Source organism: Diospyros lotus, chromosome 2 (assembly GCF_014633365.1).
Source record: "Diospyros lotus cultivar Yz01 chromosome 2, ASM1463336v1, whole genome shotgun sequence".
NCBI classification, from domain to species: Eukaryota; Viridiplantae; Streptophyta; class Magnoliopsida; order Ericales; family Ebenaceae; genus Diospyros; species Diospyros lotus.
Window position 1 is genome coordinate 17,114,487 of NC_068339.1, and position 24,721 is coordinate 17,139,207.

The window sequence follows — 24,721 nt, forward strand, 5'->3', positions numbered from 1 at the left end:
CAAAGCGAAAACCATTTGGTAAAGCTTATCTTGCATCTTGTCCTTCGGAGTTAGTACACTCCGACATATGCAGTCCTATGAATGTGAGGACACATCATGATGCATCATACTTTATTACCTTCATAGAAAATTAACTTTTGGATATGTTTTCATGTTATCTGGTGGGTCAATTTCATGAAAAAGTACAAAACAAACTCTTGTAGCTTAATCTACTATGCAAGTAGAGTTTGTAGCTTGTTATGGAGCTACATCAACTTTTGACTTATGAGAAATCAGATACACGTAATCAAAACGTGAATAATCATCTATGATAGTAATAAAGTATGATGCAACATGACGTGCCCTCGCATTCATAGGATCTCATATGTCGAAGTGTACTAACTCCAAATGACAAGATGCACAGGAAGCCTTACCAAAAGGTTTCCTCTTGGCCTTACCAGCTAAGCAAGGCTCACACATAGTGAGTCTCACTTTATTAAAAGATCCCAATAGATATTTTCGTGCCAACCTTGCCATCATTTCTTGGCTCACATGGCCAAGTCTTTTGTGTCATAAATCACAATCAACATTTACGATAGAAGAAGTAGAATAAATTAAAGTAATAGAATGGTTATCATAAACATGATCCAAATTAAGTTTGAAAAAACCATTCACTAAGAAACCACTATCAAAGAATGTATCATCCAAATAGATGTTCACGTCAGTATCACGAAAAAGAAAAGAATAACCTTGTCCTAATAAACATGCTACAGATAATAGATTATACCAAACTTTAGGAGCATACATAATGTTCTTCAAGAGTATACTCTTACCATTCTTCATCTTAAGCTGGAACGAACCAACTCCAAGCACTTCTTCTTGTGTGTCATTCCCAAGTGTGATGTACTGAGTTCTCGCTGGCACCCGGTGGTAATCCACAAACCCTTCATTCTCAACACTTATATATCGTGTTTCTCCTGTATTCACAATCCACTCAGGATGTGAGTATGCAATTAATGCATCCAAGCAAATATGAATGAAAGGGGAATAAGAAAAGGAATGCACCTTCTTCAGCTCTGGACAATCCCGAGCGAAGTGACCATTTTTCTTACAATTGTAGCATTTCAGTTTCAACAAGTCTTTCTTTTCACATGCCCCTCTCTTGGCTTTGTTGCCCTTGCCAATCTTAGGTGTAGGGCCTGATGTGCTCAATCCTTGTCTCTTATGTTTGGGCGAAAAGCCCTCACGCCTGTTAACCTTGGCTATAAAAGTCGCCACGCGGTTCATTTCAATGTGCTCCATCTCAAGCTCCAAGAAACATGAAATATCATTAAAAGTTTTGATATTTTTGCCATATGTCATAAGGAGCTTCATCTAAGACCTTTCAGGATCAGGTAAGGATTTGATCACCCTTTGGAGTTGTTGCTCATGCTCCCTCACTTTGAAGATCTCTAATGAGTAAACTCATTACTCTCAGATGCTCAGCCATGCTGTGCCTTGGGTCCTTGACATACTATTGAAATTTTAACTATAAAGCACGAAACTTTGTTGCATGTCTAACCAAAAGTGATCTTCAGCTTTTGCCACATTTCCATTGCAGTCTGGTAAGGCTCAAACTGGCCCATAAGGTTAGCCCATATGCTAACTAGCATCACAAGGGGAGTATAATAGTCCCTCTCAATCCATTTATCATAAACCTACTATGTCGCTAAGGAAACATTTTCCCCTTGCAGCACGGGATGTGACGTTTCCAAAACATCCCATATTTTCTCCATCTAAACCAAATACTGAATCTACTTCTTCTATGTAGAGTAGTTGAATCCATCCAACTTTTATATCCTGATCATGCTTCTAGCAACTGAACTGGTGGCCATTGATCACTGAATTAGGGACAATAAAAGACATTCAATGCACATGTTCAAGGCAAACAATTAAATCAAATATTTAGCTATACACTTCGAGATCAACAGATCGCCAAGCTTCAAAGTCATCACCCATGATGCACAACTTAAAATGCTATGACTCAATTGCTTATGTGGAACTAATCCACAAAATCCAACAATGCCTTAGGACCCACACAAGGCCCAAAAATGGTACTAAACCGAAATTAATTATCAATAAATAAATAAAATTAAATATTTACAGATAGGAGATAATTAATTAAGTTAATTTTCTATTGAGCAAAATATGTCACATCATATATATTTATAATTTTAGGTTCAAAATTAAACTTATTAATTTATGGCCTAAAAATATAATCCAAACAATTATCATGACATAATTAAAACACATAATAAATGTCATGAAAACAATATTACTAATTACAAAAATTAGTATTCCAGAATTGGATATTCTAAAAAATAATTCTTGAATTTTTTTTAATCTCAAAATGGATTTATTATTTAATTTGATATTTTAGGCTCAAAATTAAGCTAATTAATTCATGGCCCAAAAGCATAATCCAAATAATTAAATTAAGCACGTAACATGGCCCAATACAAAATGAGGCCCAAATAATTTTAATTAAAACTGGTCTAATTTGTTAACAAAACAAATAGCCCAGCTCTAAGTCCAAGCCCAAGCCTAGCATAATTGGAACAAATCCATTGGCCAGATCTTCTGTTCTAGATCTGTTCATGGATCTTCTAATTGATCGGATCAACCCAATCTAGATCCGAATCAGTGGGTCAACCCAATACATAATGGGTGAAGACCCATCATTTTCCCCAAACATCACTTAGGCTCTCTAAGCATCCTTGTGTCGTCGTTGCTACCGCTTCCTTTTCACCGTCAGCCGCCTCATTTTTCCTCTCCATTTATCGCTGACCGTCCTCTTCTCCTATATCCTTCGTCGCCAATGGCCATAAACTATCGATGATGGAGACCGACCATATCCAAAGCAAACGACCGACCAAGATGGAGAAAATGACCCCATTATAGGGAGCCCATAGCCTTTAGTCAGCAGAGGTCGTCAGCCATGGCATTGCCATCCATGACCACAGCAAACTCATGAGGTGAAGGCAATCACAATGGCTCACAACCACGGCAACGACTACTCTACGGCAAGCCACAACGAACCATCGGCCATGGCCACAGCCACTCTATGGTGACCAGTCATGGTCAGACCCACTTCGAATGCAAACCATTGATCACTGGAGGTTCGAACAAAACTCCTATTGGCCATGACGAACGCAACTACCAGCGATTCGAATCGACGGCCATGTCAGGCATCAAACTTGAATCTATTAACTATAGCAGTATTTTTGTATTTCTATTTAGTTGTTATTTAGTATTTAGCTTGTAGTTTTACATTTGTTTTACTTGATAAACAAATAATGGCATTCTTGTAATTAGGTAATGTATTAGTTTTAGGTATTAATGGCTGAGATCCATGAATAAGAGATCGAGGAAGCATTTTACACCCTTTGTCTCTTTAGCCTCTCTATTCTAACATGGTATCACAGCATCTCTAGTGTTTTCGTTGTCTTTGTTGTTTCTGATAGCTTGAGTCCTCGTCGTTTTTCTCCCGGCAATTTTCTTGTTCCTTTTCCGATTAGATCTTGTTGTTCTAACTGTCTGTATCTTCTTTCCAGGCAATCTTGTTGCTCTGTTTCGATTCATTAAAAACCCAAACCCTAGTTCGCCGATTCATTTTCGATTTGTTTCGATTTGCTCAAGATTGAAGCCCTAGTTCATCGATCTATTCGATCTCATTTCAATCTGTTTTATCTCACTTTGTTCGATCTCATTCAAAATCAAAACCCTAACTCATAAATCTGTTCGATCTAGCTACTGTTTGGATAGATCCAGTTTTTTATCGATTTTCTGATCATCCAAACTTTTTCATATTCTGATTTGATCTAATCTATTCTTCTAGCTTCTTATATGGCTGCCATGGCGCCTAGTTCTTCTTCTTCATTGATGAGCAACACTGTTATTGATGACAGATCGAGTCTGTATTTTCTTCACCACTCAGATAGCCCTAGGCTTGTGCTGGTTTCTCAACCACTGACTGGAGATAATTACACCTCTTGGAGTCGGGCTATGACAATTGCCTTATCCGTGAAAAACAAGTTAGGTTTCATCGATGGTACCATCCCGTGACCTATAGGTGATATCTTTCTTGTTAATGCCTGAATAAGGAATAATAATATGGTGATATCATGGATTCTTAATTCTGTTTCGAAAGAAATTTTTGCCAGTGTCATATATTATGATTCTGCATATGATATGTGGATTGATCTGAAAGATTGGTATCAATAAAGTAATGGCCCTAGAATTTTCCAATTAAGACGTGAATTGATGAATCTAAACCAAGGACAATTATATGTTAGTGCTTATTTTACAAAACACAAGACTATATGGGATGAACTTGCTAATTTTAGGCCTGCTTGTAGTTGTGGACATTGCACTTGTGGTGGTGTTAGGGCTTTGGTTGATCACTATCAGATGGAATATTCTATGTCATTTCTTATGGGGTTGAATGAGTCGTTTTCTCAAGCTAGGGGTCAATTATTATTAATGGATCCCCTTCCTCCAATTACTAAGGTGTTTGCCCTAATATCACAAGAGGAGAATAAAAAGAGTGTTATAGGACATGTCACTAATTTTGTTATGTTTCATGTCAAATATGAAGTGAATAAATCTGGTCATAATAAATCCCAAAAGAATGAGAGATCGATATGCACGCATTGTGGATATCATGGTTATACTATAGAAAAATGCTATAAATTGCATGGTTATCCTCCTGGTTATAAGATGAAATAAAGGAATGCTCCTAATCACTACAACATTAATAATGCTCCTAATCAAGTGAATGTTGTTGTTATGGGTCAAAAATCTGAAAATTCTTCTAGCAGTCCAGTTGTTGGGGATTTTGTGCAAACCTTAAATCCCAATCAATATCAACAATTGCTGAGTATGTTGAACACCCATTTTGGGTCATCAAAGCTGAAAGCAGAACCTATTATTTCACAAGAACAGACCTCAGGTAGTTGCTTTTTTATATCAGTGAGTCCAATTCTTAATAACCTTAGGTATTGGATAATAGACTCAAGACCTATTAGCCATGTATGTTTTAACAAGGCTATTTTCCATTCCCTGAGGTCTGTTATTGATATATATATCACATTGTCTGATCATTCTCAGATACTTGTGCAGTTTACAGGGACTATCAGGCTTAGTCAGTTTTTGGCACCTGAAAATGTGTTGTTTGTGCCACAATTCAAATTTAATTTGCTGTCAGTAAGTGCTCTAGTATGAGGGAATACTATGAGCCTTAGTTTTTCTTCTCATTCATGTATTGTTCAAAATGTACATCTTTCGAAGATGATTGGCAAGGGTAGACTTCTTGAAGGTCTTTATGTGATTGATGCTAATGCTGATTTGTTGACAAACAAATGTTATAAATCTGCCACTATGGCACATGCTGTAAGTAAAAACACTTGGCATACTAGACTTGGACATGTTTCTTTTGATAAGTTGGAAAAACTAAAAAATGTGTTACATTTTGGAAATAGTGGTGATGATTCTCTTTGTTCAATTTTCCCTTTAGATAAGCAAAAGAGACTTCCTTTTGTTTCTCATAATCATATCTCTCAAACTACTTTTGATCTTGTTCATTGTGACACAAGGGGGCCATATCATATTCCTACACATGCGAGTTATAGATATTTCTTGACTTTGGTTGATGATTGCACACATTTCACTTGGGTATTTTTAATGAGACATAAATATGAGGCTAGAGGCATCATTCCCAAGTTTTTCAATATGGTTGAGACTCAATTTAATGCTAAGGTGAAGATGTTTAGATCTGATAATACACCTAAGTTGAGGTTTCAAGATTATTTTGAATCTAAGGGCGTCTTACATCAGTTTTCTTGTGTTCGGAGGGCTGAACAAAACTCAGTCGTTGAACGCAAACATCAGCACCTCCTTAATGTAGCTAGGGCATTGATGTTTCAATCTAGAGTCCCTATCCAATTTAGGGGTGAGTGCATTCTCACTGCTACCTTTTTAATTAATCAGACTAAATCAACAGTCTCCTTTCCAGATTCTTTATCATACACCTGTTGATTATAGTTGTCTTAGAGTGTTTGGTTTTCTTCGCTATGCATCCACATTATTATCTCAAAGGAATAAATTTTCCCCTAGAGCTTCTACTTGTGTTTTCCTCGGATATTCTCCTGGCATGAAAGGTTATAGGCTGTATGATATGGCTGCCAAGCATTCCTTTGTCTCTCATGATGTTATTTTTCAAGAGAATACTTTTCCCTTTCATAGTATTGTCTCTTCTCAAGATTTGGTGGATCCTTTTCTTGATTTGGTCATTCCTTATTCTCAACATCAGCCCATTTCTTCTCCTGCTAATTCTGTTCCAACTGAGGGTTGTGTTGCTGATTCTATTTTGGTTTCTCCTTATAATCCTCTTCCTCCTCGTAGATCAACTAGGGTCTTGAGGCCTCATTCTTATCTTCGAGATTTCCATTGCAACTTGTTATCCCAGTCTTCTTTGCCTTCTATGAAATCTTTATATCCTCTAAATCATTTTGTTTCTTACTCAAATTTATCCCATGCTCATAAACATTTACTTCTTAATATTTCATCTACCTTTGAGCCTCAATTCTATCATCAAGTTGTGCCCTATCTGCATTGGAAGGATGCTATGAAAGTAGAATTATAGGCTATGCATATGAACCATACCTAGATGGTTACTTCATTGCCTCATGATGAGCATGCTATTGGGTGCAAATGGGTGTATAAAATCAAATATAGATCTGATGGTACTATTGAGAGATATAAAGCATGTCTTGTGGCAAAGGGATACACACAATAAGAAGGGTTGGATTTTTTTTATACATTTTCTCCAATTGCCAAATTAGTTACTATTAAGGTGTTTTTGGCTTTAGCAGCAGTTCATAAGTGGCCCTTTATTCAACTAAATGTTAATAATGCCTTTCTCAATGAGGATCTTTTTGAGGAAGTGTATATGGATTTTTCTCTTGGTTATAGCCCTAAAGTTGATGCTCCACCTGAAAGGGAGCGTTTGGTATGTTGGCTTCATAAGTCTATCTATGGGCTTAAACAGGCTTCTAGGCAATGGTTTTCTAAATTCTCATATGCCGTTATTGAATATGGATTTCTTCAATCAAAATCTAACTATTCCTTGTTTACCAAATGTGTTGGGTCTTCCTTTGTGGCCTTACTTGTCTATGTTGATGATATAATCATCACGGGTTCCGATGTTGTTGCCATAGCCTCTCTCAAGTCTTTTCTTCATAGCAAGTTCAAACTTAAGGATTTAGGCCGATTAAGGTACTTTCTTAGTCTTGAGATTGCACGGTCTACTAAGGGTATCTTTTTCTCCCAGCGGCATTATGCTTTACAGCTACTTGAAGACACGGGTTTCTTGTCTAGTAAACTAGCTATTGTTCCCATGATTTCTAATATCCGGTTAAGTTCAGATGAGGGTCCTTTACTTGAGGATGTGTCTGCCTATCGGCGGCTTATTGTGAGACTTCTATACTTAACCATTTCTCGGCCAGACATTACATTTGTTATCCATAAGCTTAGTCAATATGTTTCTAAGCCCAAGAAGCCTCATCTTGATGTTGTTCATCATTTGTTGCCATACATTAAAGCCTCTCCAAGGCAAGGTCTTTTTCTTTCTGCTATTTCTTCCTTACAACTTCGAGCATTTTCTGATGCTGATTGGGCATCTTGCTCGGGCACTCGAAGATCTGTTACTAGTTTTAGTGTCTTTCTTGGTGACTCGTTAATCTCTTGGAAGGTTAAGAAGCAATCCACTATGTCTCAGTCTTCTGCTGAAACTGAGTATCGTGCTCTTGCTTCTACTATTAGTGAGATTGTTTGGCTACACCAGCTTTTATCCAATTTTTAGCTCTCTACGGTAACTCTTTCTCTTTTGTTTTGTGATAATCAGGTTGTGGTTCATATAGCTTCTAATCTGATTTTTTACGAACGCACCAAGCATATTAAATTGGATTGTCATTTCGTTCAGGACAAGTTGTAGGCTAGATTATTCAAGCTTCTGCCTATTAGATCAGCCCATCAACTTGCTGATCTCTTTACAAAGCCATTGCTTGCTTATCAAATGCAATATTTGTTGTCCAAGATGGATGTGCGTGATGTTCACAGTCCATCTTGAGGGGGAGTATTAACTATAGCAATATTTTTGTATTTTTGTTTAGTTGTTGTTTAGTATTTAGCTTGTAGTTTTACATTTGTTTTACTTGATAAACAAATAATGGCATTCTTGTAATTAAGTGATGTATTAGTTTTAGGTATTTAATAGCTGAGATCCATGAATAAGAGATCGATGAAGCATTTTACACCTTTTGTCTTTTTAGCCTCTCTATTCTAACAGAATCTATGGCCTTGGTAGAAGGCGTCGACCATGGTGGTCACCGACGATAGGCAAAAAATTGTCGACCATCGGCTATGGCAGTGACCGTCGGACACAATGGTCACTGTCACCCCGTGCACTGCAAGCCTACTAGTCGTGACGAACACAGTCGCTGGCGACTGCCTCAGCCATGGTTGCATCACAACAAACAGACAGACCAAAAATTATTTCACATAGAAAAATATCACGAGTTACTAAAATCGTGATCGTGAATGGTCAATCACAACGGTTTATGCAAATAAACAAAACTCTGATACTACTATAGAACTTTTAATAAAATTGCAAACAGTATGTAAAATACCTGAATCGCAACAAAATAATCAAAACTGATTTTTCTAACGACCTCCATAGAATAAAACTATAAAAACCTTCTTATACGTCCACCCCCTTATCCATCTGAGGCTCGAATGATTATGCCAAAAATGGTATATGAGTAACTAAAAACTAATTCTGATTGTTGTTATTTTTCAATATCTTCAATATCTATTTATAGTATTACACAGATATAAATAGACATATTTCTTTAAGAATTTAAATCTAATTCAAATTTCAATCACTTATCCCATCATATTGTTAAAATTCAAATACGAATGAATTTAAAATAAATTTAAATTTTAAATACTTATCTTATTATTAGAGAACTTGTAATGCTTCTAAATAAATAAAAGCAGTATATAAAATACCTGAATCGCAGCGGAATATCGAAACTGATTTGCCTAACAACCTCCGTGGGAGAAAACTTTAAAAGCTTTCTATCCGTCTACCCCTTGTCCGCCCAAGGCTCGAATGGTGATGCTGAAGACAGTATATGAGCGATCAGAAACTGATTCTGATTGTCGTTTTTTTTTTTTTCATTAGGCTCTATGTCTATTTATAGGTATCACAAAGATACAGATAGACATGGCTTTATCGGAATTTGAATCTCATTTAAATTCTAATTACTTATCCCATTATTGTTAAAATTCAAATGTTAATAAATTTGAAACAAATTTAAATTCATAACATTTATCTTCAGGAAACTTATCCCAATGTAACCGCAATTCTAACAGAACTTATTTATGTATAATCGCAATTCTAACAGTTGCTTATTTGAATGGTTACAACTCATCAAGCAGAAAACCTTTGGCAATAAACTTATATAACTCCTGCTACTATATCTTTCACGTCATTATTATTTTCATACAGTAAGTATTGACAATCATCTAGTACTCAACTACGATCGTAGCTATACCATGTTTTTACCTTCCAATTTATTTCGAATTCTTGTTGACATCACTAGTTCACTTTAACATTTACAAGTTCAACTTTTAACTATATTTATGTGTGTGTGTGTGTGTGTGTGTGTGTGTCCTCCAAGTGAGACTCGTTTATTTCTTATTTTTGCTTCATCTATCAATAGAAGAGTACAATTTTGTGGGAACATGACCAGAGTCTCAGAGTTTTAATGATGAGGGGATGGAACCCAATCCAAATTCGTGGAAAGGGGAATGTGTGAGCCATTGCATTTAACAGATCTCACTGTAATCGGTACGATATCTTTTTCCCACTCATTTTCTGTGGTCCATTTCCACGTTTAGAGCATATCCGGAGAGTGTCATTTTGGCGGCTAAACCACCTGTTTATAACTTTAAACAATGTTATAACATTTTTAAAAGATAAATATATTCCAATAATAGGTGATAAAACAAAATAGAGGTGCTATTTTAATATTTTAAATTTAAATAATCAATTCAAATAAATTCTAACAATTAATTTAAATTCTAATAATTAACTAAAATAAAAATATTTATTTTTATACATAATTGATAATTAATTAACTAAAATAAAAAAAAATTATATATATAATTGATTATATAATCCAATCTAGAAACTTCTTTCCCTCTTCTGCGCTTCTCCCTCTTGCCTTCTTCCCCTCAACGACTCGCCCTCTCTCGCCCTCGTCGATCGTTGCCTTGCCCTTACTCAGTTGTTCCTCGTCACTTTACCCTGGCCGATCACCGCCTTGCCCTCACCAACTCTTCCCTCGGTCACTTGCCTCGCTCTCGCTTGCTGTCTTTCTCAACTCTTCTCGCTCCATCGCTTGTCGATGTCGCCACCTCGACCTCGACCTCGACCTCACCTTCATTGGCTCACCCCATCGGCCCCTCGTCACTCGCTGGTCCATCACTGCCTCTTTGGCTCTCTCTCGCTCTGTCGCACGCCTTGCCTGAAAACCCCTGCTTCAGGTAATTTGTATTTATTTTAATAGAAGTTGAAATAGAACCATTGGAAATGACAGTTGGAGTTTGCATCTCTCCATTTTTTCTCTCTCCAGATGTTGTAAACATGGCACTGCAAAAGATTGTTGTCATTTTGCAATCCAATATGCCACCCCCATTGGAGTGGTTGATTTTTAATCCGGAGTGTCATTTCGACAGTTATGGAGATAGCACCCCATATACAACTCCTTGTTGGAGATGCTCTTAAAATGCAAAAGCTTTCATTTTTTCATAATATATTGTAGTTAATAGCTCTGTTGTCTAACAAAAATCTTGTACAGAATTACAAATTTAGCTTATATTCATATATATACATTGATAAATTAAAAAGGACAGAAAAGAAGACTTCTGTTGTAGAAAGATTATCATGAGACCAGCTTGGGGTGTACTGCAAAAGCCAAAGGAGTTCGTCAATGATGCGTTCTATCAAACTATAAAATTTGTGGGCCGTAAAAATGCTCAACTTGTCTCCTTACAGGAAAAAAATAGGAGCAAGGTACTATGTAAAGGGATTTGAAGCGGCTTATATATGGTGCATTTAATCATCAGCAAAACTATTTATCAGCAAGAGACAATAATGGGCATGGAACTCACACAGCATCCACTGTCGGGGGCCGCAGCATACCAAACACTTCAGCACTTGGCGGTTTTGCCAATGGAGTAGCCACCGGAGGGGATCCACTTGTTCGTCTCGCCATATACAAAGTTTGTTGGAACATCCCAATCAGAGGAGGGCACCACCTGCCGAGACGACGACGTGCTTGCTGCCATATGGACGACGCCATTGCAGATGGTGTGCAAGTGATCAGTATCTCCCTCGGTGGAGGCAGTGCCCGCGCATATGATGAAGATGCGATTGCAATGGGAGCACTGAATGCCGTGGAGCGTAACATTGTGTGGTGGTTTGCAGAGCTGGAAATTCTGGGCTTACCCCTTCAGCAGTCTCTAATCACGGTTGCGGCAAGTCGTCCGTTTTGACAGCTTTCTAGGAACAATAATCATCATACTAAATCACATATAAATTTCAGGTGATGGTCAAAGAAGTATAGTTTTCGTAAAACTTGGTATCATGTCTGTTCAATTTTGTTAAAAAAAAAAAGATATGCCTCTGTTTGGTAACAATTGCGTAGTGCAATCATTCGATCAATCCATCTAAATTTGAGTCAAATTCAAGGAGGACAAACCTTGATAAAATTAATGAATTTTGGAGATGTCACACTATATCAAGTATGATCTCTAACGGTGTACATCTTGTGTGAAAAAGAGGGCATTTAATCTGTCAAATATTCAAAATACAAAAGTGTCTTAAGAGGAAGAAAATGTGAACATATAATTTTATATAATTTTTTGGATGGGTAAATGATATCCTTTGAAATTGATATATTTATACGAGGCCAATGAGTGTTTTAGTTTCTATAAAATTTTCATAAATTACCATAAAAGTTTAGATATCTAATAATTTGAGCATGGTAGATCCACGTCAGAAAAAAGTTGGAGAAGTCTCTTAGACTTAAGAGTGAGTTAAAAATGATATGATAATGAGGTTTAATATTACTACCATTGATCATAATTTTGAAATAGATAAACCTACTTAGTCAAATAAAAATGAGTTAATAAGGAATTTACTATATGAACCAAAGAGAAATGAATTAATTTAATAATAAAAATTAAAATAATTATCTATTTAAAAAAAAATCCCCATTTTCGATTTAATAACAATTTATTTTTGTGAGAGTTAACTCAACGATAAGAACTTCTCTAGTGGAGAGCTGGTCATTGCAATGTTTCACCACTAGAAGTATGTTTGATAAACTTGCTCTCATAAAAAATCACGTATAAAACCATTTCTTATGTTGTAAATTAGTTTGTACATAAACCCACTCCTTCGTTACTCTACGGTAGAACAAATAAACACTTTGCATTTGTATAACCTTCTAGTCATAATTACTTCATGTTGTTAATGAATAAAAGATACCTGTAATGTTATTTTCGAGTTCCAAAAAAGAGAAAATGCTTCAACTATCTCCCTATTGTATACTTTCAAGACAACGCCCCCCCCCCCCCCAAAAAAAAAAAATAATAATAATAATAATAATAAATTAATTAATTAATTAATGGTGAAGGTAAACCTAAGCCAAAGATATTGCCATGGGACTACGAACAAAATGGACTCCATCCATCCAAGTGTACCATCCAAATGCGTACTCGTTCTTTCCAATTGTGGCCGATGCTTCCATTTCTGGTTTCACTGTAATGGTGAAGTTCTTCTTCTGGCCGACATGATCGAAGACCAAGATTGGTGGAAAAACCTTAACGGAGAATCCATTGGGTTGCTTGACTTTGCAAAAATATATGCTGTTGCCACTGCCAACATTTTTGACTGTTCTCTTCACTGTCACTGTTCCATTGAGCTTGGAGATGGCGAGGGATGGATAGTTGAGATCGCTTATTTTTGGTGGCCTTTTCGGGCACTTAAACGAGGGGTCGAAGTTTTTCACGCCGCTGCTGCAAAGGAAAAGAAGGTAGTCGGTGTAGGAGGCGTCGTAAACCAGCCCGGGATCCGCCGCTTTTGTTGGCCTTAGATGGCCGGAACCATATTGGAATGGATCGGCTAAGTTGCCAAATGCATCGGTTATTGGTTTTCCCATGTTGTTCATCTGCCCAGCTGCAGATCACATTATAGCATGATTAAGGCCTAAATGTTGCCAGATAACATATAAAGACATAATTCTAATCAGAACATGGGATGGGGTCTTCAGGGGGATTCTAATGGCAACTTGGATGAAGTACTAAGCATAATTTGTAACCTTACTTTGTAAAGTTAGAAGGCAGAAAGTGAAATGTTGGGGGGAAAAATTCACTTCACGGTGCTTGAATCAATTTTTATGATATCTGCCTTAGTTTGCGCTATTTTAGTTTGATCCTAATGACATCTAGGACATTCTCTTAAGCAGTCAAAATATACGTAAGTTTTTTTCTATTCAAATATAAGTAAAGATTTATTTGCATGGAAATGATGTGACTTCTTTATCTGTATTAACTAAAAAGGGAAAAAAAATAAAACGTTACAGTGAACTTGAGAATTTAGGGAGAATCGTATACTCGTTTTTTTTTTTTTCCTTCTTTTTTTGTTTAAATTATTTCCACAACTCAAATATATGTCATTTTAGTTATATAAGAGCATACTTAGCATTGCTACCAAGACTCAACATCAATGAAAGTGATTACAAGTGAATTTTACAATGCCAGTTTCACAAAAAATTTTGGTCTCATTATTCATTTCCTAATGTGACAAATGAAGAAGAAATAGAATCATATGTACGTGTGTGAAGGCCATTGAGCAAGGGTACCTGAGGTCATAAGAGCAGATCGTATAGCAGCACTGCTCCACGTTGGGTGTATGGCTTTGAGAAGAGCGGCGGCGGCAGCTACATGAGGGCAAGACATAGAAGTTCCTGAAAGAATGTTGTACTTAACAACTCTTTTATCCGTTTCCAGCTTTGATGGCGACGATGCTTCACTCCATGCTGCCAGTATGTTAAGCCCTGGAGCTGTTATATCAGGCTGTAAAAAAACCAAGTTTGATTGTTACTCGTATATTCAATACAAATACTTGAAAATCCAGGCTATATAGTACCTTGAGAATATCAGGGGTAATTGTGCTTGGACCCCTACTAGTGAACCCGGCCATGGATGGTGCCGGTTTTCTTCGCAGCAATGTCCTCCCTGGGAAAATATAAGCCACCGGGTTCTTAGTAGAGTTAATGTATTCGAGAATTTTGATCGCATCATCTGAACTCACTGCACTGGCGGGAAGAAAATGAGCATCGGCTAATAACTCAGCCCCATTGACTGGGCTATTTCCTAAGATAAAACCAACACCACCAGCCCTTCTCACCTCCAGCCCTTTTCCAATTCTAGTTCCATTCCCTCTGAAGCACAACACAATCTTCCCTTTCGTTTTCTCAGGCGAAAGAGATTCTGGTAAGCATTGCCTGCAAAAGTTTTGAAATCTTGATTTGAACATCTGTCATTCATGTCCGAATAGAAAGAAAAACATTTAGAAAGATTACCCTGCAATGTCATTGGGCACTTCAGGAGCTGCTACTTGTGCTGCATTAACTAGTGGGTACCATTTCTTCTCCATCTCGTATGGAGTAACTGATTGTCCCTAGTACATAAATTTAAAAAAAAAAAAAAGAACGATGCAAATTAAAATCAAGTAATTTGAAGAATTCAAGAGAAAAAAAATGCATTAGTTGGCTAAAATTAGAATAAATTCCATCCACACCTCCTATCATTTGAATCATTTTTGAAACATTCTTTGTGATTTATTTTTGGTTTTCTTTAAATGACATTTTTCAAAATAAAACAAATCATAGTAACCCAAAATTTTGAAAACAAAACCAAAGGAGTTCAAGGTTGAATTTACATTAAAATTTACCTTAATTATCGTGTGGTTTCCAAGCCCCACATGTGTGATAAAATCACGGTCCACGCTACTAGCACCGACAGTGATGATCCATGGCGCAGGACTAGACAAGGTTGAGGCTTTAGGGCCATTGTTCCCGGCACTGCAAGACACAACGATGTTTTTCTTGATAGCATGAAGTGCTCCAATTGCAATGCCATCATTCATATAAGGGGTTGGTTCAAATGTACCAATTGATATGCTTAGTACGTCCACCCCATCACCGATGGCATCATCAATAGCCGCTAACATGTCTTCGGCTGCGCATGTGTTGCCTTCAGCTTTACTGTGGCCTGGCACTGGCCAACACACTTTGTACATTGCTAGGCGTACGAGTGGCGCGCCACCTGAGGCGGTACCACTAGCAAACCCGCCAAGAGCCGAGGCATTGGGAACCCTTCGCCCTCCGACAGTTGATGATGTGTGGGTGCCATGGCCATCACTATCACGGGGAGATTTGTAGTCAAGTGAAGTGTTTAGAGAGCCAAAATTATACTCATAACCTTTAAGATAGTATCGAGCTCCAATTATTTTCCTGCAAAAAATGTAGTAATGTGCTTAAGTTAGTTGGGAAATAATAATTTAAGTAAATAAATAAAATTTACTTCAATTTATAAATAGTAATTCAATTCACTAATTAAAACTAAAGCAAAATTTATGTGCGAAATACGAAAACTCCTGTATAGCACAAACTCCTCTTGAAGTTCAGCACGAGGGGGAAGACAAGACCCAGCAATTGAAGGAAAAAGTTACTGCTTAGCATAAAAAGAAATTACTCTACGACGATTTTTGTGTAAAAATTATTATAAGATTTAATGCATTAATAATAATTAATCATACAGAAATATATACAAGTTTGATGTACGATTTATTTTACGTGGTACGTGGACTATATATAAAAGTCTGTTATCTGATTTTAGTATAAATAAACAATAATTTTTTTATATAGCATTACCTTCAAGTATTATCATGTTTATGGTACACTCACGAGAGGGCTATAGAAAAGGCCAAAAACATTAAAGAATGACAGCTATGGCCAGAGATGTTTTCCTTGTTTTTAAGGAAATTGACAAGCTAAAGATCAATCAAACCAACGGATCAATGTAACGACAAACTTATAATCTTCCTACCTTGAGATTATCATTTACAAATTCTGAAGTGGTTATTTGAGGGCAATTACATTAAATTAAAGTTTTTAAATAAAATTTTCAGACCTAGATGTAACTTAAATGCAAAGCCCTATATATATATAAAACTTTTTGCCATACCCCTCATCTAATTTTTTTTAATTTACTGTTGTTTTCATAAAAATTTCTACACATACTGGCTGCATAAAAATTACTTCTCAAACTACTATATATATTCTGTACAATTCTTTAGGTAAAGAGTCTTCTGCCTTGAATTTTTAAAATAATGTCAAAAAACTATCCATAGAGTTATACCTAGAGACTTTGCGTTAGGTATATCAAATAGATCGCAAAAAGAGATGGAGAAATATTTTGTTCCCACTAACATTTTTTAAAGTAATAAAAATAACAGCAACCATGAGTTAGTCCCTTAGAGCTTGGTAATGTTCTCATCATTTGTTGGATTTTGTAAAGGGAAGGAATCCCTATGCTTTTAGCTTACCTTACTTCTTTCAGAAAATATATTTACATATATATTGCTCGTAAAATATGAGTCATTAGTTTCATCATTCTCTTTCCATTCCCAAAACCATTGCACAAACCCAGGTTTTAAAGCTAAAAGATAGAAATGAATCGAACACTGAACAGCATGAAAACTTACTTATTGCAGTGTGATGAGTTGAAAGCATCTCCGGTATGGCAAATTCCTTTCCATGATTTTGGAATTGGTCCCATTCCCTCGTCACCGAAGCTCTCCGACTCCGGCCAGAGTCCTGACAAAAACAAGTCCATATCAGTTACATCTTGGCCTTTATAATGGGACAGCTATATTTTTATAATTATAAAAATATATATACACAGAAATGTTACATTATATCAAGTAATGTATAGTATTAATTATTTGGGATTGTATTACCGTTATCCAAGAGTCCAACTATGATTTCTTTCCCATATTTGGCCTCCAATCGTAAGTTACTTTTCTTCATCTGATGGTTCTTTCCACCACGCTTTTCTAAACCTAAGAATTTCCAGGACCTCGTTGTCTGCAAAGAGTATTTTGTCGGTTCGCTTCGGAACACTGATACGACTTCCTCCAATTCTGTCAAAAAAAAAAAAAACCAATTAGAAGCTATTAACAGTAAGAAAAGCGGATTTTTTTGGGGGGGGTTTGATTTACTGGAGAGTTTAGAAGCTTCATCTGGGGTGAGCACTGCAGCGAAGCCATTGATGCTGTTCTTGTAGCTGTAAAGAAGAGAAGCCTTGGCTTCTTCCTCGGATTTTTTCACGGAGGACAGATATGAATGGTGGGTTTCTTCAATTTCGTACGATGTCTTCTGTCCACTGTGTTCGCCGAAGTACACTATATAAACCTGCAACAATCATGGAACATATCATATATATCAGCAATGTAGATACATATATATTATGTATGAATTCGTAGAAAAGTAGAAACCTGTCGATCAACACAAGAGGCTAAGACTGGGAGGAGGAGGAGGAGGAGGAGCAGAGAGAGCGCTGAAGTTATCTTCATGGTTGATTCCATGGAAGTACAGAATGTTGGGTGATTTGGTGCGATATATATGATATAAATGATTTTGTTGGGGAAGAACCTTAGCTGAATGTGGTTATCCTGTTGCGTATGTTATGCATTGATGGACCAATAGGCTTGGGAATTTGTTACTTGATAGTACTGAAAGTAGTAAAATAATAAGAAAAAAGATAACGAATTGGGAAGAGAGAGTATCATGGGGATACAATTTTTATTAAGATAAGTACTCCTATTTGAATGGGAATGTTTTAACTTAAATTTATTGGATACAGTCTTATAGCTACTTTGTCGCTGGAAAACTCTCCGTACAATAGGCTTTTATTTTATTTTTTTATGTTGATATATTTATCGTTCCTTCGATCGGGATGGATTTGATTTGAGAGTGCTTTGCCTCCATACCATATACAAGACAACCTACAGAACATAAAAGAATACCACACAAATGGCCCACAAATAAAACAAGAAAGACTAGGCCCAACATGGACCTTCGTTTGCAAGCCCCCTTCTCCGTAAATGACTTAGGGTTGATCCTCTCTGTCATCCCCGGTCTTCATCAACTACGCAGCTAAACAACCATCCCACTGTGCTAAAGTACTATTTTGGTTTTGTTTATTTATTATTTATTATTTAAAGTATGTTCATAAATAAAACTGATTGAAGAGTTAAAACTTATGTAACGGAAGCCACCTTAATTTGAAAGGATTAAGAGTTTATTTTGTATCAATTTACTTGGGGGAATTCTATTTGCAGCAATGATTTTTCTTTTCTAAAGTCACTTTCAACATTTGCTCCACCTAGCAATACTAAATTACTTTTTTTAGTTATTATTTTTTCAAAATACCCTTTCACATATTATCATAACACACAGCAATCTCACAACCATTTTTTTTCTCAAATCCTAACAACCGAATCGAATCGTCTATACGCCTGTTCTGTCCTATCATCGTCTAATGTACACAGGTAATGTACACACCTTTAAATATCTTCCCTCTTTGTCAATACTTTGTGAGGATGACAGATATGCACTTCACGATGACGAAGACACAAGAAATATGACACCCGAACCCTTGGACTCGAATTTCTTCGTAGAAATCCGATGTGTTTGAACGCATTGAACCCTTGGGTTCGGATGCCCAACTCAATAGTGGTCTTGAGTACCACTTATAATACTATGGTTCTCATCTAGAATTGCTAATGAAATATGACTATTAAGATTGGGTTAAAACTCATATTTTTGTATGATGAAATGTTGTTTTTACTGTTATCATCCAACCATATGATATTGAATAGAGATGCCATGGAATTGAAAGAACACAAACAAACAAACAAATAGAGGGATATATACTATAATGGATTTACTATGAATGTGTCTAATCATTAACCATATCTTTTTCAATCTTTTTTTTTTTTTTCAAAATGATGTAACCCAAATGACAAAAAATTTTAAAAAATGAATCATACCCTGTTAATCTCTATTCCTACAACTTAATTAATCACAAGTGATCATCTTCCCTCAAGCTTGCACCGTTAATCTCTATTCCTACAACTTAATTAATCACAAGTGATCATCTTCCTTCAAGCTTGCACCTCTTCCACGCTCCTAATGACTTTCGCCATGTTAATTCTTTGGTTCACATTATTCTCAATACAAGAAACTCCAAGTCGCAATAGTTTCTCCATCTCCGCCATTGAATTAGTCCCCACTATCTCCAAATCGATCATCCCCCTTTCCATCTTCTCCGCCATCGTCGATTGCACCCACTGCACCACGTCAGTGTTGTCACCGTTGCACTGCAATGAGAATTTCCCAATGATGAATTCAGGAATGATGACGCCAAAGTAGTAGACCTTGCTCTTCAGATAGACGCGCTAGGTGAGAATGGCTTCTGGCGACTTGAAAACGAACATGAAGCGGACGACGCTAGAGTTGTTGATGAGATGGTAGAAGGTGTAGTCGGCGAGAAGGGGCTCGTACGTTGAGTTGAGAAGAATGTTACTAAAGCTCGAGAGTTCAAGAGACTGACTTTCTTAAATTCCTGAACTCTAAAGTTTAAGAGATTACAAAACTCTCAACCTCTGATTCCCAAACTCACGTTCAGAATGCATTGAATTTTTTTATTTCTAGAATGCGAGAAGATAAGTTATTTTCAGCACTGGTTATTCGAGAAAATCTTGAAATGCATATCTTTTAAGGTGAGTATAAGCTTGTTGTATATTTAAAAGGGTAAAAATGAGTTTATATTATTTTAGTCCTATTGAATTTTAGTAGAAAGTGATAAAAAGACTTTGCTAGAAATAAGTTTCCCATTTATTTATTAGGTCCTCTTCTCTGGTGCAATGGGCTTAAACAATCGATGCATGTTAAAGAAAGCTTGTAAATTAGCTGCAGTTTGGGAGAATACATTTTCGAGCAAAACCCGTACACATGCAAGCTGGAAAGTGCAGCAACGGAATGAATCTTATGCTTTTCTTGAAAGACTTCACCACTGCAGCAGTTACCCTAAATTTGCTTTTCTCGAGTTTGCTTTTCCCAGTGCGCGATTGAAAATGGAATAGAAAGATGAATCTTCTTGGGTAGCTTCAATTTCCTCCGTCCCAACTGTCGATCAGAAACCCTAAATCGAAATGGCCACCAGATCGCCCCTGCTCTTCCTGATCGTCCTCCTCATCACCGCCACTCCGCCGCCGTCCGAATCCCTCTCCTACACGACGTTCCAGAGCCTCTTCTCCATGGCGCAATCCCTCATGGCCCGCGTGGCCAACCTCCGCGCCGCCCGCGGCGACTTCGCCGGAGCCGAGAGGGCCAGCCTCATCGCGCGCAAGCTCGAGCTCGGCACCGGCCTGGGGTTCTGGCGGTCCATTTGGTCACTCGGCTGGGACTATCTGAGAAACTACGCCTGGAGGGAGGCGGCGTCGTTCGAGCTGCTTGGAGCCGTGCCGGACATCAACGAGTTGCTTGGTTTTCTGAACGAGTTGACTCGCATCGAATCGGAGTCCGGGAGGGTAGAGTGGGTTAGGCGAAATTACAGGAGTGCCCTCAGGGCCTCTAGGTCGCTCTCCCAAAAACTGCTCAAGGTGTTTCGCCAATCGGTAAGCTTCCAAAATTACTCAAAACGCTTTATTAACCACCAATTAGTAACGCGTACTGTATGAGATAAATCCATGGACATTGTCATTGATTTGTCGATTGAGATTAATTTACCTTATGAAATTCCAATTTTATCTTTTAAAAACAGCCAACAGATGAAATTGGTAGATGAATCTCGAACAACAAATTATTTTTGTATACGTTTATGGGTATTTTGGTTGAACTTGTGAAGAGTAACTGATTGTTACTTGGTTGTGGCTTTTCATTGAAATGGGAATGGCAGGGGCCATTGAGGGAAGTGATGCAGACGGTGGAAAAGGAGGTGCTGGAGGGAGAGTTGGTGAGGGACTGCCTTGAATTGGGGGGCAATGACCTCAAGGGATTGCTTCAAATCTTGAAAGATGTTGCCTTGCACTTCTCCCCCAGCTCTAATAGGGCCGAGCTATGACCACATATTGCTTCTCTCACTTGAGTATCTCAACATCATTTCTTTATTTTATTTTATACGACCATATATAAAATGAGTTAAGATTTATGTAGTTGTCATGGTAATGGAACTAAAACTTTTTATGTTTGTCTTTTCTTTTCTTTTCTTTTTATTCTGTTTTCTTACCATTCGCCCTTAAGGAGTCGTCTCCTTTTTCTTTTCCATTTCAGCCTTACATTATGTTGTTGGTCTCCTTTTATTTTTATTACAATAGGATTCTTCCTTGGGGGCCTAATAAGCTAATCCATTTACCTACCAATTTAGGACTCACTAACTCTTATTGGGCAGAAATCCCCAAAAAAGAAAAAAAAAACTTTGTGCGCCTTTATTTAAACAAATCTCTTGGGTTAGCTTTTTTGTTATCATTTGGGCTACGTCTTTACATTTTGGTGGATTAAATTTTGAATCTTTTGTGACCACTTTGGGACGCACACACTAGGGTTTCCTTTGGTTTTTGTGGGTCTTCTTGACCCACAAAAACCAGCCTATTCAGGACCCTTAGCTGAGCTCCCTTTGGCCTATTTTGCTTTGTTTTTGTCAACGAATTGTTGTTGCCAGATAATCTACTTTTAGGCTTATTCCTAACCACATGTATTCTTTCTCTATTCTCGGTAAAAGGGATAGTTTTGAAAATTGAGCAACAGTTGTGTGTAAAAGGTGCATACCCCAGCCCTCACCCACTTTTGAGATTAGGCCCCAACAGGGCTCATCACAAGTACACTCCTATTGCGCTAAAATGGCATCCAAAGAATCACAATAGTATAAGTTAAGCTTTAATGATAGGATCATAAGCTTATATGCTCTTAAACACAAGATTAACTTTTTATAGGTGGCCATAACAAGATGAAAGGAGAAGTTACAAGACCTTTCTTTTATAGTTAGTAGGGGCATTTTTGTAATTCTAAGTCATTTTGTACCTTATTTATGATTTTCAATATTGGGATGTAATATTAAACCACTTCATTTATCTTGGATGTATATGAAATGATTCGACTTATTAGTTTGATGTAAACTATGGTTTGTGCCATATTTAATTACCTACTTTAACTTTTGCTTAATGAGATAATAATGCTAAGGGTATAAGGGAAATTTTGGAGGCTTAAATGCAATGTGAAAAAATATATGCATATTGAATTCCCCATGTTATAATACGCTTGGAAAGTAAGGTGTTACAACACTCTGCAACCCTTAACGTTATACTGCACCCCTAAAGCCTTTAATCTTTCAACCCTTACACGGTATATTGCACCCTTCAACCTTCGCATCATATTGCATGCCTGCACTTTCCAACCTTTCAACCATTTGCATTATGCCATTTCTTCTAACCCTAAAGCCCCCTGCGGTATACCACACGTGCCAACCCTACAACCGCTCAATCCCTAACATTATACCACAACCTCAATGTTATCCAACCCTTTAACCCTTCACGTTATATTGCACTTTTCAACCCTTCAATCCTCTAGACTCTTCATGTTATACCACACACTTCAACCTTCAAACTCTTTGCACGATACTGCACCTTTCAAACCTTCACATCATATTGCACACCTCAATCCTATAACCTTTTTAACTTTTTGCATTATGCCACACTTGAAACCTTTTGAGTTATATCCCACACCCATCAATCCGTTAACCTTCCAACCCTTCAATTTATATTGTATCCCTTGACCATTCAACCCTTACCATTATTGTTAAACCACACCACATCAACCTTTAAATCGTTCAAGTTATACTGCACCACTAAACCCTCTAGACCCTCCCACTACCACACCACATCAACTTTTTAAGCATTTGAGTTATATCGCAGTCTTTAACATTATATTGCATTGCTCATCCTTTCAACCCTCCAACCATTTACGTTATACTACACCCTTCAACAGTCTCTTTGCATTGCACCAAATCCTCTCGACCCTTTAAGCTATCGCATTACATTGCATTCTTCAACCTGTTAGCCCTTCGCTTTATATTGCACCCTCAAACGCTTCATGTTGCACCACACCCTCAACCCTTAAACCTTTCACCTTATACCACACCTATCAACCTTCAAATCCTTCCCGTAAGCACTTTTAAGTTACATTGCACCTCACTATCTGAACTCTTCAATTATATTATATTATTAATTATAATATATTATTAATATAATAGGGGTAAATTTAAACACCACTCTAGGAGTTTCACTAAATTGCTTTGATTAGCTTATGTTTTTAAAAATAGCTCAAATCTTCTTCCAATAACAAACTCTAGGAATTGACCATTTTGTCTGTATATTTTAATTACTTTTTATCTCCCATCTCTCTTTCCTTATTCTCTCTCGCGTTCTATCTTTTGCACACGGGACCGTTGTGGTCGATGAAAATTGCCAATGTTGCTAGACTGGTCTCTCTTTCTCTTTCTTTCCTCTCTTATTTCATTTCCTTTTCGATTGGAAACCCATGGGTTTCCTTCAAACCTATATGTATGGTCAAAGAAGCTAATAGGAAAAAATGAAAAACATACAACAACGAATTGCCAACCTAGTCACAGATGTTAAAGAAGTTGTAACTTGTAACTCTTTCTCTCTCTCTCTCTCTCTCTCAACCATCAAAGTAATCATGGGTTCAACAAAATCTAGTTTGTTTGAGCCAAAATCCATCTATGTTCAAACGAACTCAAATCTCATTAAACCTTTATGGTTCGACAAATCTAGATTTTTAGGTTCATTTATGGGTTCAAAAGAACACAAATCTAATCAAACTTAATTAAATTATTGTTATGCGCATTTTTTGCACCACTTTTTATGAGCTGGACACGACCCATCAGACCAGCTCAATCGCCAGAAGCCCAATAAACTCAAGCCCAAGCTTGTCAAAACAAAGTCGGGCGTCATTGAGACCCAAACTCGGACCGTGGAACCAAACGAACTCTCATTGACATTTTTAGCTCGCTTGCCTAACCAAGTGAGTTCTCAACGATGCTTCCAGCTCACTGACCTAAGCCTTCAGCTCACATAATAACAAAATCGTGGAACAATCGGAGAAAATGACCCACCTACTTTATTTGAGACAAACCACGCCATTATCCTTCCATTTCACGAATTTTATGTAAATTGTAAACACCATATACTATAAATAAGGGTCAAAATACCATTATAAAAGAAGGATAACAAGAATAATATATTATTATTCTGCCAGAATAATCAGAGAACAGTCGTGGAGTAGGTATCATTCTAGCCGAACCACCTAAAAATTTCTCGTGTATGTCTTATCACTCGTTTCTTCTCTTTGCATTTGGACTTATTCTTTTATTACGGGTCTACGAATCACGGTCGACTAATTCAGAACGTCAACAATTGTAATAT

The 24,721-nt window shown here is 37.1% G+C and overlaps 3 protein-coding genes across 3 annotated transcripts; 2 read left to right on the top strand and 1 right to left on the bottom strand.

The window, feature by feature from the left end:
- Window positions 1–6,967: 6,967 nt before the first annotated feature.
- On the top strand, window positions 6,968–11,640 carry LOC127794674 (uncharacterized mitochondrial protein AtMg00810-like). The gene is made up of 2 exons (XM_052325921.1): window positions 6,968–7,846; window positions 11,212–11,640. Exons 1-2 carry the CDS (start codon window positions 6,968–6,970, stop codon window positions 11,638–11,640), a joined length of 1,308 nt encoding a protein of 435 aa, XP_052181881.1.
- A 984-nt stretch (window positions 11,641–12,624) lies between these two features.
- Window positions 12,625–18,042, bottom strand: LOC127794132 (subtilisin-like protease SBT5.6). The gene is made up of 9 exons (XM_052325040.1): window positions 17,714–18,042; window positions 17,438–17,630; window positions 17,177–17,359; window positions 16,922–17,033; window positions 15,107–15,668; window positions 14,736–14,833; window positions 14,300–14,657; window positions 14,013–14,226; window positions 12,625–13,327 (listed from the first exon to the last, which is right to left on the bottom strand). Exons 1-9 carry the CDS (start codon window positions 17,801–17,803, stop codon window positions 12,792–12,794), a joined length of 2,346 nt encoding a protein of 781 aa, XP_052181000.1. The 5' UTR covers window positions 17,804–18,042; the 3' UTR covers window positions 12,625–12,791.
- Window positions 18,043–20,137: 2,095 nt separating this feature from the next.
- On the top strand, window positions 20,138–21,467 carry LOC127793920 (uncharacterized). The gene is made up of 2 exons (XM_052324714.1): window positions 20,138–20,899; window positions 21,181–21,467. Exons 1-2 carry the CDS (start codon window positions 20,435–20,437, stop codon window positions 21,343–21,345), a joined length of 630 nt encoding a protein of 209 aa, XP_052180674.1. The 5' UTR covers window positions 20,138–20,434; the 3' UTR covers window positions 21,346–21,467.
- Window positions 21,468–24,721: the final 3,254 nt, after the last annotated feature.

Bases quoted from the DNA above. Each gene is read 5' to 3' on its own strand.
- LOC127793920 (XM_052324714.1), top strand. From the start codon at position 20,435: ATGGCCACCAGATCGCCCCTGCTCTTCCTGATCGTCCTCCTCATCACC. The intron at 20,900-21,180 runs GTAAGCTTCCAA...TGGGAATGGCAG, and splicing joins TCAAGGTGTTTCGCCAATCG to GGGCCATTGAGGGAAGTGAT.
- LOC127794132 (XM_052325040.1), bottom strand. From the start codon at position 17,803: ATGGAATCAACCATGAAGATAACTTCAGCGCTCTCTCTGCTCCTCCTC. The intron at 17,631-17,713 runs GTTTCTACTTTT...TGATTGTTGCAG, and splicing joins CCTCTTGTGTTGATCGACAG to GTTTATATAGTGTACTTCGG. The intron at 14,834-15,106 runs GTAAATTTTAAT...TTTATGTACTAG, and splicing joins GAAACCACACGATAATTAAG to GGACAATCAGTTACTCCATA.
- LOC127794674 (XM_052325921.1), top strand. From the start codon at position 6,968: ATGGATTTTTCTCTTGGTTATAGCCCTAAAGTTGATGCTCCACCTGAA. The intron at 7,847-11,211 runs GTTTGGCTACAC...TTTAATCATCAG, and splicing joins CTTCTACTATTAGTGAGATT to CAAAACTATTTATCAGCAAG.